This window comes from Gracilinanus agilis, chromosome 2, assembly GCF_016433145.1.
Source record: "Gracilinanus agilis isolate LMUSP501 chromosome 2, AgileGrace, whole genome shotgun sequence".
In the NCBI taxonomy this organism is placed as follows: Eukaryota; Metazoa; Chordata; class Mammalia; order Didelphimorphia; family Didelphidae; genus Gracilinanus; species Gracilinanus agilis.
The window spans coordinates 453,109,975-453,125,269 of record NC_058131.1 but is presented as its reverse complement, the minus strand read 5'-3'; the positions used below and the strand labels follow the sequence as shown (position 1 = coordinate 453,125,269).

At 37.3% G+C, this 15,295-nt stretch overlaps 1 protein-coding gene across 1 annotated transcript in view; it reads left to right on the top strand.

Annotated features, from left to right (window-relative positions):
* The window catches only part of SAMD4A (sterile alpha motif domain containing 4A), a 314,523-nt gene extending 309,767 nt beyond the window's left edge, over nt 1–4,756 (top strand). The window contains exon 14 of the mRNA XM_044664788.1: nt 2,358–4,756. Coding sequence (XP_044520723.1) covers nt 2,358–2,386 — 29 coding nt within the window. The 3' untranslated portion in view covers nt 2,387–4,756. The remainder of the gene's footprint in view (nt 1–2,357) is intronic.
* The last annotated feature ends 10,539 nt before the right edge of the window (nt 4,757–15,295 follow it).

Genomic DNA, 15,295 nt, shown 5'->3' with positions numbered 1-15,295 from the left:
ATAAAGAAATCAAAACTATCAATAAGCACATGAGAAAGTGTTCTAAATCTCTAATAATTAGAGAAATGCAAATCAAAACAACTCTGAGGTACCACCTCACACCTAGAAGATTGGCTAAAATGATATCAGGGGAGAGTAATGAATGTTGGAGGGGATTTGGCAAAATTGGGACATTAATGCATTCATTGCTGGTAGAGTTGTGAACTGATCCAACCATTCTGATGGCAATTTGGAAGTTCAAATCCGGCCTCAGACACTTCCCAGCTGTGTGACCTTGGGCAAGTCACTTGACCCCCATTGCCTAGCCCTTACCACTCTTATGCCTTGGAACCAATACACAGTACTGACTCCAAGATGGAAGGTAAGGGTTTTAAAAAAAATTCAATATGAATATTTTCATCCCAGAAGTCAGCAATCACTACAAATCAGAGTTGACATATATTTTTGTTGATTGTCTAGACTTGAGAAAGTTTTTATAAATGTAGATTAAATTTTAAAAACTGTGCATATATTCCCATTCTCTTCCCCAAGACTGATTGTTAAATATTTACCATCACATTCCTATATTTCTCTATAAGCAATGCTAGAGCGCAATAGGAATGCAGAAAGAAAGCTCAAGAAATGGAGCCATTATGAGAGTAGAGGCCTAGTAACAATAGGCTAATGATAATAATACCTGGCATTTATCTCATTTGAGCCTCAAGATATCCCTCAACCAGAATGTTGATCAGAGTAAAGATAAGACTAAAAGGTAGAAAGAATGCCAGTTTAGAGTCAGAGGACCTGAGTTCATAGTAGCTCTACTACAATGAATTTGTCTCTGTTACTTTAGGCAAGTGAAAGTTACTAGGCCTGAGTATCTCATCTATAAATTGAAATGGCTGGGCCAGATCCTGTGATAGGTTACATGCGGGTTACTTGCTGCAATAAAAATCTACCACAATGCAGAAATTATTGCAGCAAAAAACTTGTATTATGCTTAAGCATAGGTTCATTATTCAGAGAAATAGCCCTGAACCCAGACTAGGATGCCAAGAAGGCTTTTTTGTAGACAAAATTATGTCATAGAGAAAATAATTTTTGTCACACATAACAACCTAGTACATCTTCTTGGGCCAGGAAAGTTAAAAACATTTAAAATCTCATATATGCTCTAAGGAAACAAACTTAGTTTTTAAATAGACTATAGGTAAACATAGGCAGGTTACCAATTAAAATACATTTAGAGGGTTCATAAAAGGCTGACTTGGTGGAAGAGATTTACATGCCTCAAAAAGATAACCAAAAGGCTCAGAGACAAGAAAAATCCCTTCACTAGTAGCTAAATCACCTTGAGAAGGAAACTCAGAACTCCCTTTTGTCATCTTACTTGAGGAATGCCAAAAAGTCTTCCCTCTATCTTTCCATGTGTCAAGTTATTTTGCCAGGCTAAGTAATATTAATAGGAAATAGGCTTCAGTTAGTCAAAATGTTCCAAGAGGAATGGTATAATAAAACTGAATTAAAAGGAAATTTTAAAAGTTCCTATCATAATCTTATGCTAAGGACACAATGGCAATTATAATCTATTTCTGTGATCCCCCCACTGAGTCTGAATGGGTAAGGTCCTAAAAATGCAATTCCTTCAAAAAATAAAGGAGAAATCTTCATGTATCTAAAATACATTTATCTCTCTTACAGATTATTTGTTTTCCCTCCTCAAAATGCATCATCTGAGAACTACCACATTAGCATGCTAGAAATATTACAGAATTGACTCGGGGTCTTGTCACCTTTCCTCTTCATGGTCCATAGCAAGCAGGGTCACTTCTCTCTCCTCTCTGGAATTTGTCCCTATCCTCGCTTCACATCTAACTCCTCTATTTTATAGAGATCAGGAGGCTTATAGACTAATCAAGTTAATAACTACTTTTTGTCTGCTCTATGCCAGACATTGTGCTAAGCATGAGAGATACAAAGAAAGATTAAAAACAACCTGTGCCCTCAAAGAGCTCACATTCTAATAGAAAGGACAACATACAAAAACAAAAACAAAAACTATGTACAAAATAAGATACTAAGATACTTTGAAGATAATCTCAGAGAGAAGGTACTAGCACTAACATCCTCTGCCTTTATTAAAAAATATATTATGGATAAAAATCCAGAATAACAACTATAATTTTAAGTTATCCCTATCCTTAATTTTTTTACTAAAACCCCTAGTTAAAAAAAATCCATAGACACATCCTTTCCCATCACATGCAAAGAATTGAGTGATGTATTCTAAACACATTTGCAGCCATTCAAGAGGTCACCTAGTGGCTGTGTGTGTGTCTGTACTTATTTTTCTTGGTCTTTTTGTGTTCTTTTTTCAGATGGGGTTGACCGAACCTCCACTATCTAGAAACTGAAGGAGTTAGTGACCGCGCTGGCCGTGAAATCGACTGCTGCGGGTCCAGTGTCAGCCATCTTCAGACTTGCACAGGATCCTCTGAGATACTTTGCAACCTTTTTTTTTTCCTGGTCCCTCTCCCATTTTGATTTTGTGAGAGCGTAGGTCGTCCTTGTAAACATATCATTAGACCCGGGATTGGTTATTTTGTCGTTTATTACATCAAGAGAAGAACATCAATTAGAATGGGTTGGTAGAAGTGTGGAGGAGGAGGGAGGAGGGTCCACAGGGGAGGAGAAAGGGGTAGGGAAAGAAACAAGCAATTTCCCAGATGAAATAATGAACAGTTCCAACAGCAAGAAAAGAAATATAAGGAACGTGTCATTGGGAAACAGAAGACCCTGTCCCCAGGGGGAGTCCCTGTAGAGAAGAGAGCCTGGCTTCAAAATCAGTCAAGATGCATGTGACCAAAGCAAGGTGGCATCTCACAGCTTCACCTTTCATGCCTCTCATTGATTGGCTTTTCCTGAGGAGGCTCCAGCCTGAACCAGAGATGTAGAGTCCCTCAGGAAAGGGGGTTAAAAGGGGAGACATTTTCCTCCAACTAAATTTCAGATAAACTTCAATTTGTGTATTGTTTACATAATAACAAATCTAAAGGGTACATAATATGTAAAGATGTCAGTTAGGGCTTCTCATATTGTTGTAAAGGATTTTTATTCTTGATGATGATGTGGGTTGTTTTTCTCTCTGTTCATTTTTAAAATAGCAGCAGGATTGCATTTTTATAAATGGCTGCCAAGCTCTGCTTCTAGGAAAGATGGACACTGGCATGTAGAACTGATGGGGGGAAGGGGGTTGTTTTTGATTTTTTTTAACTTTTAAGTGCAGAGATATAGGTTGATGAGAAGGCTGGGGATGTAGTTTGAAGGGATGGCAATGTGGATGATGAAAAAATGGTGCGTCATGTGATCGATGTTATGGATTCTCTCATTTCACAAGATGATTTCTAAAAGATGCTGCACCCTTACTGTCATGGATCTGCTTCTTCCTTCTATTCACTAGGCCCCATCTGATCAATCTCCTATTATATAGAATGTAATAGGAGTTTGATATATAATATATATATTATATATATAAAATATCCCTTAACCCCTAACCCTACCCCCTCCACACACACACAAATCACACACAAATTCTCTATAGGCTATTTATTAGCTTAAAGAAAATATCTCTGACTCTCAAAAGTGACATTCACCTAAGGAGGGAAGTGAAAAAGAGAATTTGTACTTTCCCTATGGACATACCATGAACATGTAGAAAAAGAACATATTTGCTAAGGATGAAGAAATCTAGCTTGAGTGATGGGACACAAGCCCTGTAGTTAGTGATCCCTTCACTCGGTCACTGCTGATGAAGAAAAAGGACTTTGAGCCATTGGAGAATGGCACAAATTGGCTGCTGGATGAAGGGTGCAAATGGGGACAGGCTATCCATCATTTTCAAAGAAGGTCTTAAGGAAAAAAAGCTGCCTGTGCTTCCCTTTTCCATACTTACAGGCACAGAATCCCCTGCTTTTGTGATGTTGTCCAAGGTAGGGATGGAAGTGGGAAGGGACTAATATATAGAAGAGAGAAATTATAATGAATACCTCTAGGGGGTAGCAAGGTTTAAATCAGGGATTTGCCATGTTGCTGCTTGATCTCTCCACACACACTTAGAAGAAAGATGTCATTACATAGTGATGGCATCATAAAGATTGGTACCCTTTCTTAAGGACAAGAAAGTTAAGAGATTTTGGTACTGGGAAAAAATGCATTAAGGAAATCAAACAGGAGTGGAGCTCTGTACTAGAAAGCTAGACTATGATATGAATATATAGCCAAAGGGAATGATGGCATTAAAGCCAGTTCATTAGAGGGGTCGGATGATATTTTGATGATGTTAAAAATCTGAATTAACTGAAAGAAATATTAGGCTAAGGGAAACACTGTATTATGTTCAGCTGTTTTTAAATATGTTAACCAAGTTAGCACACAAGAAAGGGCCTTCTTTATTGCCAGTCTAAAAAAGTACCATCTCCATAGTGAAAAAAGCTGGTTTCTATTTTGTGAAAGAGTTAAGTCACCTTCGTGACACTGGAGACTGGCCTTCTAGGGCACTGTTGTAAACATTGTTTCATGTACTCATATGTCAGAAAAAAGAATGGGCCTAACATTTGGTGTCCCCAATTTAACGATCCAACTCCATGTGCAGAAAGAGGCAGCATTTTTAGTAAATATTCTTTCATGTTGTTATGGTCTTTAACCAAGGAAATGTCATGATACCATATTCGTGGCTTTTGCTGTATATGTTTGTGGTATGTGCGTGTGTGTGTGTGTGTGTGTGTGTGTGTGTGGTATGTTTAACAAACTATTGTGTTTTGATGTTTTTTAGGAAAGATGATCACATGTACAATGGCATGAGTTGTTTAAAGGGATAGAGAAGATAATGAGAAAGGCAAGTGAGGCTTTGGGAAGGTACATTCAGAGTGTTAAGAAAGTATAGCATGGAGGGTGAGAAACCACAGTATTAAATGGCTGGTATAAAAAAAAAAAACAAAAAACAAGAAAGTGTTGAATCTGGGTTGCACCCTAAGCAATTATAGCTACACAAAACTTGCAGCTCAGAAAATAAATTGTGAACATGATTGCATTAGCATGAAGTCTTTAAAAGGAAGATGACACAAAGTATTTGCAAATTGGAATTTCTATTTATTCCTTTTCTAAATATAGAAGCAAAGGTTATCTGATTATTAGAGAAATACTTTTGGATATGTTACTTAGTACCTTGCTGTGGCTGGTAACCATAATAATGTCTGTTATTAATAACCACATCAGTCATTTTTTAAAGTTTATTTTTCATTGTGTATAGGTTAATTATCTACTTAGTTGTGTTTTGCTGTTTAGTGTTTTAATAAAAAAAAAAAACAGGGTTTCTGTTAAATTTTAGAAGACTACCCCTGCTCTATGTGGGGCCTGTATTGACTGCAGGTATAGAGCTCAATTTAAAAAAATTCTAAAGCAAAAGAAATCTATTTATTTAAAAAAAAACAGTTGCATGCATAATGCTGTGAAGTCAAATATTTAGTAATAAAGCGGCAGTGCCTTTTTTTGTATTTACCCATTTACTCCAAATGCAACTGTTTTATAATAAGCAAATGTAAGATGATTTTTTAAAAAAATCAGAATAATGACTATTTCACTACATATATTTTTTTGTTCTTCTGATTTAAGCAATGTATTCTTAGCATCTTTGCACACTGCTCCAGGTACAGTAGTGTGCTGCTACAATATTTTTATCCTCATGTATGATGTTTTATTGGTGCTTTTTATTCATAGTGGTTTCTTACCATTACCAATAGGAAGAGACACACCCTATGTACACAACATGAAACATTGCTGCTGATTGGGTCTCACATGCTTTGGGTTCCACTTCTTAAATGATGGCTGGCAAGCCAAATAGACCCTACCAGGTCTGCAGAATGATGATGGTTTCTGGGCCAAGAAACTATCAAATCCTGGTATCTGGTTGGTACTGAGAAATAGGGCTACAGCTGACAACCACCATCCCTTTCCCACATCCCACCTTCCTTCCACCTCCATCACTCTTTGTTTGAGGAAACATTGAGAAAAACATGCTTTTCATTTGAGTTATTTTTTTTAACTTTCACTAGTGGAAGAATTCCCAGCCCTTTCCCTCCCAACCCCCCCCCTCTTCCCCCATATCCCACCCCCCACAGCCTGCTACAGATACAGGATTTGTATCTCCTCTCCATTGTCAACTAGAAACTTGAGAGTGTCCCCTCCAGCCCAGAAAGTACAGAGATTCAAAACCAGGACTATTATGCCATGCTTGCCTTTGGGCTGGGCTGGGCTTGACTATACACAGAGGATGGAGAACTGAAAAGGGGAGAGAAGAAGCACAGGGAATGAAAAAGAACCCGCTTTTGTCTCTCCTTCAGAAATCTCTGCAGTCAGCCCTAGTTCAGGGTACAGAAAGATGATACAACTTTAGGCTTTCTGAATGTGCCTGATGACAAGTAGATCCTGCAGAAGTATAATTTGCACACACAGCTATAATAACACTAATGTTGATTTTATACATCAGAGTTTGCAAAGTGAGTTTTATTTTTTGTAATTCCTTTATCTTTACTTAAAGGTGAATGTGTATTCCTCTGGGAGGAATAGGAAGAAAACAGGAATGTTAATAATGTTAAACAGAATACTTCCTCCCTAATTAATATATAACCCTTCTGTATTTATGCATAATGTAAGCTGACTTTTAAAAAAAAGCTTTGCCTTTTTTGTTGTTGTTGCATGCCCCATGCGAGCAAGCGATATTGTACATGCATGCATTTAGTCCTCTTTTTCTGTACAAAATTAGTGCATAAAGGGATATTTTTGCCTAGTTTATGTTGCCAAGCAATGCATATTTTAAAATTTTGGTCATATATGGAAATAGCATGTTTGTTACATGTAAAAGCTTTACTGCTACACAGAAATACTAATGTTTGGAGATGCCCTTCTTTGCAAGTGTACAGTTTTCAAATGTTGTTACCAGTGAAAACACCCCTGTGGTTTAAACTTGCTACAATGTATTTATTACTCATTTCCTCCCATGTAACTAAGAAATCATGGCTATATTTCATATATTGAAAGCAAAGGGAGATGATTAATACAAGGTTTTGTAACACTGGGGTGTGTTGGCCTTTTTCTTCCCTTTTTTTTTTTTTTGACAGCATGGTTAATTAGAATCAAATGATCACAGATTTTAAGTGGGAAGAGATGTTAGAAACAATAGAGTTGAAATGGAACTCAGAAGTTCAGTGACTAACCCAGAGTCACGCAGCTAGTAAGTAACAGAGATGAGATTTGAATCTAGGTATTCCTAAACTTAACTTTCCCACTATTCAATGCTGCCTCTTAAAGAGAAAAAGAAATAACAATAGCAGTAGTAATAGAGCACAGTGCCTGGCACAAACACAGTAAGTGCTATGTACATGTTAGCTATCACTATTAGTAATAATATTTTAATAGTATTTTAAGGTTTGAAAAGCATATTACAAATCTCAACACATTTGATCCTCAACAATTGTGGATAGAACGTGCTATTATTATCCCTATTTTAGAGATGAGGAAACTGAGGCAGAGATTAAGCGTCTATATGCACACATATATGTATACACACATACATATATAGACAAAACTTATGAATGTGTGTATACATACACACATATATGTGTATATATACACATATATATACACACAGCTCATAAATAAAGAATATGAAAACCTTTGCTTATGAGTTCAAACCTCATTTTTAACTTTATTAAAAGACAAAACTGGGATCTTTCCATAACCCACCCATGGTAACAGCACTGCCTTGGGAATATTCAGTCTTAAAGACAAAATGATGCCTTTAGTAAAATTTGTAAAGACATTAGAAGAGGAAGGAAGTGCTGTTCTTTAGAGGACAATGGTTGACATACGAAGTCAGTCCTATGTATATGGCCTGTAAAAGAAGCAACAATAGGTTTGAGCCCAAAAGTGAAAGTAAAAAAGCTTTAATCATGTTTTTCATTCTAGTAGCCTTTAAAAGTTTTCAAAACATTTTCTTCATAGTAATTCTCTGTAATCCCACTTATAGCTCAGATGTTATCCCCGTTTTGCAGATAAGAAAAATGAGACACCAGGAAAAAGTCTCAGCTGGAATCACACTGTAACTGTACAATCCAGGATTTGAAATCAGGTCTTCTGATTCCAAATGCAGAACCCTTTGTACTATGTCACATTTCTTCAGGAGGTTCACTGACTGCTGGATTCAATAAGTTCTCAAGTTATCCATGTTATAGAAGAATGATTCCCTGGATGATACAAAATGGATAAATGAAAACTTGATTCCTACCCACTCCATTCCATTTCTGGATTTTACTCTTCTCAGCCCTGGAATAGATGGAAGTTTAGAATAAGTATATCATCAAGAATAATTTATAAAGCCTTCATAATTATTTAGGAGCTAACTAGTGTGAGAATTCTTGACTTCCACAGAAGTTTTGGTTCACATGGATGCATAGTGCTAAATGATTTCTCATTAAACCAAGTCCCACACGCTGGCACAATGGACATAAAAAACACTTTTCTCCTTTCAACCTGGATTCTAGATATTTCTGGCCCTGGCATTATGCTTTCAAAGAAAATTGCCCTAAATCCTCAGCCCTAATGCTCCCCAAGTTCATTTGTGCAATAGCACAATAGTCAAACCATTCAACACTTTTGATCCCTCACACTTATTTCCAGTGAAAAATTTTAACTCACAAAACCAAAGAATGATTATGCATTGTTGGTCCATTCAATTCAGGGCCACTCTAAGGGGACTCTCCTGGGAGATGAGAATTCAATGGACATTTTGACCCCAACAACTCTGTCACTTCAACACATCCTCAGTGATGACCATGTTGCAGATTTTGAAGGACAAACAGGAATGCAAATACCAAAAAATGGGAAACCAGTACCACACATTTCCCTCAATTTCACACCCTCATCTAGTCAAGAAAACATCCAGAAAAGGATGGGAGATGGGGGAGTTAATTCAGTGAAGTGGCTAAATGAGACTAAGTGCTCAGGCCTCTGTTTCCTAACCCATCACAGGTACAAAATTTAAGAGATTTTAGAGATCACTTAGTCCATTATCCTTCATTTTGTGCTTATGAGGAAACAGACTTAAAGACCCCTTAGATCAAAAAGGTACTTAATAGAATTCAAATCCAGATTTTCTTACTTCCACGTCAGCCTTCTTTCCATCACACCGTGCCGCCTGTATTATTCATTTGTTTTTCAGTTGTGTCTGACTCTTTGCAACTCTATTTGGGGTTTTCTTGGCAGATACTGGAGTAGTTTGCCATCTCCTTCTCCAATTCATTTTACAGCAGAGAAACTAAGATAAAAAGGGTTAAGTGACTTGACCAAAGTCACAGAGCTATAGAAGTCCAGATTCAAATTCAGGAACTTCTTGATTCCAAGCCCAGCACTCTTATCTACTGCACCAACTTGTTTCCCATGCTGCCTCTAATTTGCTAGATTAAGAAGATCTTGGTTTCTTTATGAAGCCCTGGGATTTCCATTTCACATCAGTTTTTGACCAAAATGGTAAAACTCATGATAAGGTGGGTTGTTCTGTGTCTGTATATGTCCATATTATGTAGAATTATGTGTCATAAGGAAGTATGGACAGATTTAATAAGTGGTCCTGATAGAGGAAAGGAGAAAGCACACTCCCCACATTTCTTTCTGACTCACTTTGTCTCTTTGAGTATCACAGTCTCCCTAGGCACAGGGATGAAGAACACTAAAGTAAACTATTGAAAACTTAGACTCAAGAGTTCTGTATTTACTTAGCATTAACCAACTGTCGGGGATTTCTCTGGGGCAAGTGACTTTTCAACTTGCTTATGGAACTATTAGGCACAGATGTTAGTTTTTATGTGATATAAACAACAGAGGCTCAGTGTCTGTTTCCTCTATAGAATCCATTTGAATGTATTTGGAGTAGTTTTTTTAATGAAAAAAAATTTTTTGGCCATCTTACAAAGCTTGTATCTTAAAAAATACACAGCTTTGTGTTTATATTTGACTTGATTTTCATATTTTGAAACTGGATATACTCTATGGTTTTAAAAAATTAAATTCAGGAATAAAAACAATACTCAGAAGCTGAAAAAGTCCAACCCAAAGAAGGAAATACAAGGAATCAGAGCATTTCCATTTCTTCAGAATGAAAAAAAATTGTCTCTTCCAATTTTTCCCAAGTTCTTCTTCAGTTCCCATGTTATGAGTTGACAATCTCCGCAGTTAAATCAGAAAAAGTATTGAATTTAGTTTGTCCATTTTTAACCTTAGCTCTATTACTTCATTTGTGCTGAAACAAGCTTTGTCCATTTGGATCAGGGCAAAAAAGAAATTCCCATGATCTTTTCATAAACCTTATCTTTAGTTTAAGGGCTGTGACTGATACTTCAGAAGTTTAATGGATCCATGATGTCCTTTTTGTGAATACATCTTCAATCAGTGCTGAACACAACCTGTCCATGATTTCTCATCCTGTGATATTCTTTGTCTTTCCATAACACTTCTGAATATGATACTAGAGACTTTAAAAGATCTTTGAACAGGCTTGATACATGGCTCTGATTCCAATTATATGTTTCCTTGTGGATGCTTCCAAGACCTCTCCTGGCATACAAGTCTTCACCACTTATGTTTATCATGCAGCTCCCCATGGTCCCCCTTTAGTTACCTACAACTATGATTTGTTGGAGATTGTGTTGTTCCTTGACTCATAGCATCACCAGAAGGATATTGGCATTAAAAAGTTAGGCTTCCTGTCAGGAATAACTTGAGATCTTTGAAACCACTGAATTATTTGCTAAATAAAATCCATCCCACACTCTTCATCCTATTCATTCTTTGAACTAACTCTTAATAAAAAAAATCTTCCACCTTAGAATCAATACTTTATATTGGTTCTGTGAGAAAGGAATTCAACTCCCTTTTAATTTAATCAATCAGGGACCAGGAGATCCTTCGAGATATGCAAGGATGCACATGCCCACAGTGAAATGAAGTTGAAACCAAAGAGACAAGAAATTGATCCCACAGTCACTGTCCCCCTGGGTGGTGCCAGGCAAATTAAGGAACTATGATTGGTTCCCAAGATATGATGTAGGAGAGCTAGTAGGTGGGGGAAATGGCTTATAAAGACCAGAGCTCTAAATACACATTCTTGCATTGGTGACACTTGCTGGAGACACTACTGGGCTGGTGACTCTTGCTGAAGGGAGACACTTAGTCTGGGGAATCTTGCTAAAGAGACTCATAGACTTCTGACTGGACATTGGAACCTGTCAGTGGTGAGTTGGATTCCATCAGAAAGGCACATAGAGTGGTAAGCTGAGCAACTCCTTATCTCTTGCCTACATTTCCCTCTTGTTACTATCTCTACTTTGATTAAACTAAATTGTTAAAGCTACTAACAGATTCATAATTTAATTTTTATTTTAATTATTACAATTTGGTGACCCTTTTAACCTTTACAATTTCAAGGCTAAGTGCTAAGGGCTAAAACAATGGGGATTAAATTACTTTCCCAGAATTACATAGTGTCTGAGACCAGATTTGAATTCCCCAGTTACACAACTAAGAAGTGTCTGAGGTAAGATTTTAAGTCAGGGCCTCTCATCTCCGGACTTGATGCTCTATCCACTGAGCCACCCAGGTGCCCCAAAAATTATTTTTGAAGATTGTTTTGCCTCTAGTGGTCAGTCAATACATACATTAATACAATGCAGTTGAAAGAATACTCTGTGCCAGGCACTGAACTAAATGCTGGGATTACAAACAAAGGTAAAAGTCCCTGCTTTCAAGGAGCTTAGTTTACCAAAAACTCTGTCACCACTCCTACCAAGTTTTAATCAACATACACAGTATTGTCTACTATGTGCCAAGCTTTAGGGATAAAAAAAAAAATCAGTCCCTGCTCTTGAGGAACTTGCATACATTCCATGCTAAAATAATCTTATATAACACTTTAATAATATAAAAATATAAAAATTATTATTAATATATTAATGTTATTAATATATAACATTATAAATATATTATATAAAAATAATCTTATATAACACTTTAAGTTCTGAAAAACATTTTACATGTTACCTCATTTGACCTCACAATAAATTGGTGAGATTGGTTCAACCATCCATATTTTACAGATGAGCCATAGTTGTTATTGTTGTTTAGTGCATGAGTCTGATTCTTCATGATCTCACTAGGGATTTTCTTCATAAAATATTGCAGTAGTTTGCAATTTCCTTCTCCAGCTCATTTGACATGAGGAAACTGAAGTAAACAGGGTTAAATAACTCCACACAGCTAGTAAATATCTGAAGCCAGATTTTGAACTCAGATCCTCCTGACTCCAGGGACCATACTCTATCTGTTACACCATTCTATGAAGATGTGACATATATTCATAAAATTAATGGCAAAATAAAATATATACAAAAACAAAATATGTACACAGTAGAAGATAATTTTTTCAGGAGGAAAGGACCTAGGATCAAGAATGGCTTCACCTAGGAGTCACGAATTATGTTCCAAAAGAAACCAGGAATTCTAAGAAGCAGTGATGAAGAGGAAAGGCATTGCTGGTATGACAGAAAGCCTGTAAAAAAGATAATAATGGGAGAAAGAACCAAAAGAAATTGCAATTTAGATGGATCATAGAATTCCCTTTGACTCATTGGGCCAGGCCTGAATATGAGAATATACTTTGTTCAAGCATTGGATTCTCCCTCAAATGCTCTAACTCCTCATTTCTTAAACCTACTCACTTCCTATGAGCTATTCCTCTTCCTCACCTCAGCCACACACAAATGGCCACATCCCTGATCTTGCTGTCACCTACCTTCACATTCAAGAACTTCAAAATCTCCTTATCTGGCCTTTCCTAGCAAAATCCTGCTCTTCTTTCACACTATGACCTCTAATTCTTTGACCCTTCAATTCTCTTGTAGACTATTTCCCCTGCACTAGCCCTTCTCTCTTTTCCTCATCTTGTCTCCTTGGCAAATCAATTCAACTCTTCACTATCCTCCTTTCTATCCTCCTTTCTTGAAACACCCTAATCCCCATATTATACTGATTATACCCTGCCAAGCCTTAGCCTTGGGCCATTCCTATCACTTGCTGCCTTCCCTCTATTTATGTGTGAGAGGGGGTGAAAGTGAAGGGAGGAAGAAGACAGTAGGAGAGGAAGGAATGGATGGGAGAAAGGAGATAGGAAGGTAGAGGAAGGGAAAGGAAGATAGTGTGTGTGTGGGGGGGGGGGCGATTGACCAGAGCCCTCAAATGAATGATCAGAGAGGAACTTTAGGGTTTGAATAGCTAGATTTTATTTTAATTAGAAAAGGAAGGTCTAGGGAAAACTAGGAGGTAGGAAGAAAGGGGGAAAAGTACCAAGAGAGAGATCAGGGTCTCAGGGTAGAGAGCAGAGCTTCCAGGGTCCAGAGCACTAGTCCACCTCCAGGGTCAGAGAGAGAAAAGGTGCCAAACTTTCTCTTTTATACTTTCCCTGACACTTCCCACAAAGGAAGTGGGAGGTGTCAGGGGAAGTTGTAACAGAAAGAGTCCTGGGAGTTGTAGTCTCCCAGGGCTTACAACAATTTCAAATGACACATTTGCTTATAATAATTGTCTTTTTTTTTTCAAAAAGGACCAATGACACAATATGGTAATATCTTGACTGGCACATGAATTGAATTTAAGTGAGGTAGAATTATACAAAGTCATCAGCCTCATTCTCTCTTCCAGAGTCAATGAAATCTGTTGGCAAGACAAAAGTTAAAATGACAGGTGCTGGCCCACAATGCATTGGATAACCTCTGTTTCTTCCATGTGCAACCAAGTTCCTAAACACTTCAGAGCACATGATCCAGACACTTTCATTCCACTCATTCTGCCAGGGGAAGTCTTCACATGCTTGGGGTGGGGGGCGGGGTAGAGATCCCTAATTCACTTATGGATCTGAGGCCTGCCAATTGTTTTTCTCAACCTGGTTTACCCTGTCTGGATCATTTTACCAGCATGTGGCCACTGCACATGCTATAACTTCTTGGGGCCACAGATGAGTTGGATGAAAGGTGGGTACCAAAGATGGAAGAGAAGCCTGAAAAATCCTCACACCAGAGTTATTAGTCCTTCCTGACTACCCCCTATACCCTTGCTGCTAAATAAAAGTGGAAAAAATCATATAACTATTCAATTTTCTCCAGAGATCTATTAAATCTAACTTTTCTCAAATTTCATTCACTTCCTTTATTTTATTTTTTGGTTAGATTTTTCTAGTTCTGATAGGGGAAAGTTGTGGTTCCCCACTACTATTGTTTTACTATTTCCTCTAAAGTTCATTTAATATCTCTTTAAATATTTGGAGGTTACCCAATTTAGTGCATATATGTTACTTAATTGTCTATAGTACCTTTTATCAAGATGCAATTTCTTTTCTGATCTCTTTTAATTAGATTTATTTTTGCTCTACCTTTGTCTGAGGTCATGATTACTACTCTTGCCTTTTTAACTTCATCTGATGTGTGTGCCACAAAATGTGTTTCTTAAAACAACATATCATGGGATTCTGGTTCTTAATCCACTCTGCTATCCACTTCTGTTTCATGGATAAGTTCATCCCATTCACATTCAGAGTGATGATTACTGTCTATTTATTCCTCTCCATTCCTTTTGATTCTGTTCTTTCTTCTTTCACTCTTCACTCTGTCCCTCCTCACAAGTGTTGTGCTTTTAATCATGCTCCTATATACTCCTCCATTCTAGTATCCCCCTATTTCATTCCCCTCCTACTTCTCTGTAAAGTAAAATATGATTCTATACCCAAATGAGCAAGACAATAATAACATTTCTCTGAGCCAATTAAATATTCCCCGTCATCATCCTCATTCTCCTCTCCACTGTAATAGTTTTTTTTTAAATTTTTAAACATTTATTAATATTCATTTTTAACATGGTTACATGATTCATGCTCCTCCTTTCCCCTTCAACCCCCCCCCGCACCCCCCCTACCCATGCGCATTTCCACTAGTTTTGTCATGTGTCCTTGATCAAGACCAATTTCCAAATTGTTGGTAGTTGCATTGGTGTGGTAGTTTCGAGTCCACATCCCCAATCATGTCCACCCCAACCCATGCGTTCAAGCAGTTGTTTTTCTTATATGTTTCCTCTCCTGCAGTCCTTCCTCTGAATGTGGGTAGCATCTTTACCATAAATCCCTCAGAATTGTCCTGGGTCATTGTATTGCTGCTGGTACAGA